This window comes from Dendrobium catenatum, unplaced genomic scaffold, assembly GCF_001605985.2.
Source record: "Dendrobium catenatum unplaced genomic scaffold, ASM160598v2 fragScaff_scaffold_847, whole genome shotgun sequence".
NCBI lineage: Eukaryota > Viridiplantae > Streptophyta > Magnoliopsida > Asparagales > Orchidaceae > Dendrobium > Dendrobium catenatum.
The window spans coordinates 5,712,725-5,717,946 of record NW_021319309.1 but is presented as its reverse complement, the minus strand read 5'-3'; the positions used below and the strand labels follow the sequence as shown (position 1 = coordinate 5,717,946).

The 5,222-nt window shown below is 33.4% G+C and overlaps 1 protein-coding gene across 1 annotated transcript in view; it reads right to left on the bottom strand.

Annotated features, from left to right (window-relative positions):
• The window catches only part of LOC110097791 (probable ethanolamine kinase), an 18,984-nt gene extending 14,054 nt beyond the window's left edge, over positions 1-4,930 (bottom strand). The window contains exon 1 of the mRNA XM_020824357.2: positions 4,565-4,930. Coding sequence (XP_020680016.1) covers positions 4,565-4,737 — 173 coding nt within the window. The 5' untranslated portion in view covers positions 4,738-4,930. The remainder of the gene's footprint in view (positions 1-4,564) is intronic.
• Between the last annotated feature and the right edge of the window lie 292 nt (positions 4,931-5,222).

Here is a 5,222-nt window from a genome sequence, read left to right as displayed (position 1 = left end):
ATGCTAGGTTTGCTTAACTTCTTATCATACGATTAATGATAGGGATTCATTCATTATTATTTGTGTTGTATGTATTTATTTGCTTAACTATTTGAATGGGTTTGAAAAATTTTGCTATTAGCATCATCATGGAAGTTTCTCACATTTTGATGTACCTTAGTCTTGTTGATGAACGAGAACTGCACTAAAGCTATCCAAATGAAAATTACATGCAATAAGGCACAATTAAACACGAATTTTAATTTCTTTATGTAATAACCTTGATTATGTAGTATATTAAAAATTTTAAAATACATTTCATTTTCTATTAACATACGATAAAGAAGAGCAATATTAGATTTTGCTTTGAAAAATATATTTTTTTTCATTATTTATTTACCCTTATTATGTAACAGATTAAATATATACTATAATTTATTAAATTATAAAATAGAGCGGGATAAATAATATAATCTCACATCCACATATAATACCTAAAATATCATACATATATAACATTGGAGTTAACTTTAACTCTTATTTTAGGCTCTGGGGTTAACTTTAACTCTTATTTTAGGCTCTGGGACTAAATTGGCTCAATTTCTAATAGTCGAGCGACTAAAATGAGGCAATATGAAACTTTGGGAATAAATTGAATATTTATCAATAGTTGAGAGATTATTTTGGGGTTTTACTCAAATAAAAAATTAGCACCAACTACTTGATTGAACGCTAATAATTTTGATATCTTAAGTGAAGGTTTGAGATTTTAATTCTACTAAAAATAAATATTAAAACAATGGTTCAATATTAAGTAACACTAAATAAGTTTAGCTTTCAAAATACTTAAATTTAAATTTTAAGTTAGAAGGAATGTCATATAAGATGTGATATTTAAGTATTAAATATAGTTGGAGCTACGAGAAGATCATAAGTTGAGGGTGGCAGCACTATCTCCTTGACATGCTCGCCATCCAAAATTCCAGTAGCATTAATGATAGAATGAAACTCTATTGAGAGTGACATGCACTAATCTAAAGTACATGTCACTAGCAAGCCGCTTGTGCAATAAAGAGGGAAGGATCGGAAAGGGAAAACAATTTTGCCCAAAATACTCATACGAGCTTCTAACAGCATATTGTTAAAGCTGATTGCCCTTGTGTACAAACCAAACGTCCAATGCATTAATGTTAATACTTCAAACTCACTTAATGAGCATTCAAATAACTCGCTCGAGGTTAGGTGGGCCCTTGACTCCTTTGAGATTTTGTCTGGGTCTAGGGAATGTAATATGAATTGCTCTATGATGAATTGTAATGTATTCATCTGCTCATTATTGTTTTTTTTATTGGATAAATATTATGATTGTATTATATTTCTAAATACGGATTTAAATATTCAACTAAATGTTTAATAAAAGAATTTAAAATGTTAGATCGATTTATGTGGCCTGCTGAGCTATTGTAACTTATTGTGGTTTTGTTTCTGATTTCAGACTTTGAGAAAGGGAAGGAGATTGTGGATTAACAGTTCATGATCATATCTAAGTTTATAGGTATTTCTCTGTTTTGATTTTCGTACATTCATGGCTAGTTTATTATTAATTTTTGTAGCTTCAGCATATAGCCATGTATTGTATTATAGATATATTTTAATGAAATAAAAGAAATCTTATGGATGAATTTATCTTCAGTATTTGAATAATTTAGTAGCTCTGTAGTATGTACTTTATTTAAAATAAATATTGGAAGAGAATCTAGACCATTCTGAAACTATATTTTGGGATTTGTCTATAACACTCAACATGATAGGACCCTCCTGCTCGAGTTGGGTTGTGACAAGTCTATTGTTGACATTTATAAGAAGTCCACACCTTAGAAGCTAATGACTATGATTTCCCAAGCTAAGTCTGCGTTCAGTTTGATGCTCTTTCCATCCAACGTATCACACCCTCGTGCTTAGAGGTTGGAATAAAGCCCCTAAGGACTCACCCCCACTCCCAAAGGACTCACCCCCACAGATTCACCCCACATGCTAGATTTCAAAAACTCACCCAAGGCACTCACTCTTGAAAACTCGTCTAGAGCACTTGCCTAAGACTAGGAAGCCACATCAGAGGTAGGAATCCACATTGGCAATGACTAGATTAGAGTTTCAATCTCTATTACTCACGTCATGCATTGTATTTTTTTTTTATTTTCTAGGCGTAGCTTTCATGTATCCCTTGAAGCGTTATAAATAAAGAATGAAAAAGCATTTTTTAGATCCTTAACTTCATATTACTTGCTATGGATTTTATTTGTAGACTCCACATCTCTTCTCTAATTCTCCATACTCATCAAATGTAATCTAGTTTTTCAGGTCTTATTTATCAGTCACCAACTAATAAAGTCGGGTGTCATCCACGAACAAATTCAAATCCAACATTCGACAATAGCCACTTATTTAATTCATCATCAGTATATCCTTTTCTCCTTAACATTCTTAATATCTATCAATTCCTCCACTAAACTCAAAGAGTATCACCAAACAAGGATTCATATTTCATTCTCAAGTTGGCTATGGAGATAAACACCTAAAAGAGTGTAAACACCTAAAGATTCAAAAAGAAGGGTTTGACCCTCAAAAATAACTTTATCACCAACATCATCATTTCCTCTATAACATCTTTCGCAAATATAACCATATAAGTAGTTTCTCTTCAATTGTGGAGGATTTCTTTCACCTAAAGAATCGAAGAATCAAAAGAAGAAATAACAACTTAAAAATAATGCTAAAAAGATTAACTTCCATAAAAGGGAGGAGATGAATTCAATGATTGCATATTGTCACATTTTGAAAACATATCATACGTATAGAATTTTCAGCATCAAGGTGTGGATTTATCAATAATTAACTAAATATTAAATGGCCATGACACTTCAACTTCTTAGAGGATAGAACTCAAGAGGGCAATGTCTCTTGGGATAAATCTCAAACGAAATATCCTCTCGGATGAATATTTAAACTTCAATTTCTCAAATATATTGAATTTTGCAAATTCAATGAATGCAAATTCAATGAATAAAGGTATCACATACATAAGGAAAATCAGACATATTACAATCAATTAATTGTGACTTAATGGACAATTTAACCTAGATTATTCATGAAGAGACATGTTTTGGTGCCTGATCTTTTTTAACGTTCAATTAATTTTTAGTTCAACTCCTGAAACAAATAATGGCTATAAAGAACATAGTTCAATTCTCTCAAAAGGACATCAAACAGCATCTAACAACATCCACCAACAAAAGTTTCTTTTGGCAAAATTTTCCTGCGCAAAAGCATTGTAGAGAGCCCCTTCAGGGAGAGGAGATTTTTTGAAAATTTTATGCCCTTACATTATTCTTTCCTCATCTAGTAAAGAATTTCTTTTCATCTCTCTGCATGGTGCTCGTTGCTCCCAAAACCGAAAAACTTAAATCTTGTTATCTCCTTTGTGAGTTTATTTTCTTCACAATATTTTCAACCTCCTTCCAGAGTATCTCAGATAAAATTATTTCCCAAACTCTGACTCTTTGAATGGTGAAATTCCTCCCATCCTAGAGGACAAAACGTCTAATTCATGCCTCTGTTAACAATTGAAGTCACAAATCTTTCTAAGCGCAGATGTTGTGTAATTTTTCTATATAATGCATAGCTAGCAAGATCATGGTGAATTCAGCTATTCATTGTTAAAGTTAGTATGCTTCTGTGCGTTGATATGCCAATTCCTCGGTTTCCTTGCAGCTTTTATGTACAGAAACGGGAGAAGCAACCAAACTTAAGCTAAAATCCCTGAACTGTTTCATGATAAGAACAGAGCCAACTGTGATTATTTTTCTCTTTAGGGAACTTCTATTCACTTATCTAGTGCAAATATACACTACTTTCTACAAGAAGTTCTTTTTTTTTTTATTTCCCATTGGTTATTTAGAGGTTCAAATATGCAATACAAAAGCAGTTGTGTCTTCTAATTTTCCTTGCTTTTGTTGGCGCTGTTCTAGATTTTAGAAGGCATCATATAGCCCATTATGCCACCTTGGCATTCAAGATAACTTTAACACCACATAAACACAGACACCCGTTACCTTTCCTATTTTAACTAATAGGAATGACTTAGCACTGTGAAAGACAAATCTCGCATAATCAAAACGTGAAAAGTTGCACAATAATGCCAAATGAGTAAAAACAAAATCTTTTTTAGAACCAAACATAAAAAATTTACCAGTGACTTCAACAATAACATAATTGGATTATAAAGTAGAAAGATCAAGAAGATATCACAAATAAACTCCAAGAACTTAAAAAAAAAAAGGGAGAAGGGAAATCGCTTCAAAAAATTTCAAAAATAATCAGATAAATTGGCGCAATTATTGTTAAGACAACAAGATTGTGCTTATGATAACCTAAACGAACAGAGCAATGTTAACAAAATGCAGACATTTGTCCCTCAACATCAAGGAACGGATAGAATAACTACATGAATCAGAAAAGGTCTAGTCAAAGTGGAAGACAAAGCAAGCAGTCAATGGAGAGAAAGAAAAGAACTAGATGCACGTACATGATCCCGGGCTTCATCTCCGGAACCGGGAGTGATATGTCTATGGAAATGGACGACGAAGGGATCAAGGACGTCGCGTCCTTTCCGCTGCCGCTACTCGTTCCTCCACCGTCGTTGGCAGCTGCCTCCTTAACGACGGAAGAAATATTCAAGCTCTTCCCCTCCGCCCCCATACCTCTATCCCTCTCAAATCTCTCCAAGCAAGCTCTCGCAACCTCCTTCACTGCCGCTTTATTTCCTTCGAAGGCGATGACGGCGACAAATGGGTCGATCGGTGCTTTCTCCTTCCCTTTTTTTTATTTTTTCTTCGCCAAGAAGCCGTTTACTTCGACCGGTGATTTTGCCTTGCAAGCCTCGTGCTCTCGTTGCCCCCGCGAATCTCACACGCCACCTATAACAGGCGACAGCGATAACTATAATATATATATATAGAGAGAGAGAGAGAGCATTTTAATGGCTATGTATGAACAATTGAATATACATGAAACCATTAACTTCATCAAAATTCGCGCACTATATATATATTGAATATCAATTATGCTTAACATCGCTAAAAAAATTCCATTTGATCAATAATGAATCTTAACATAAACATAAAACATTAAGAAAGGTCTAATAAGATCAAAATCACTCAATTATGAATTCCTAAGGCACTAAG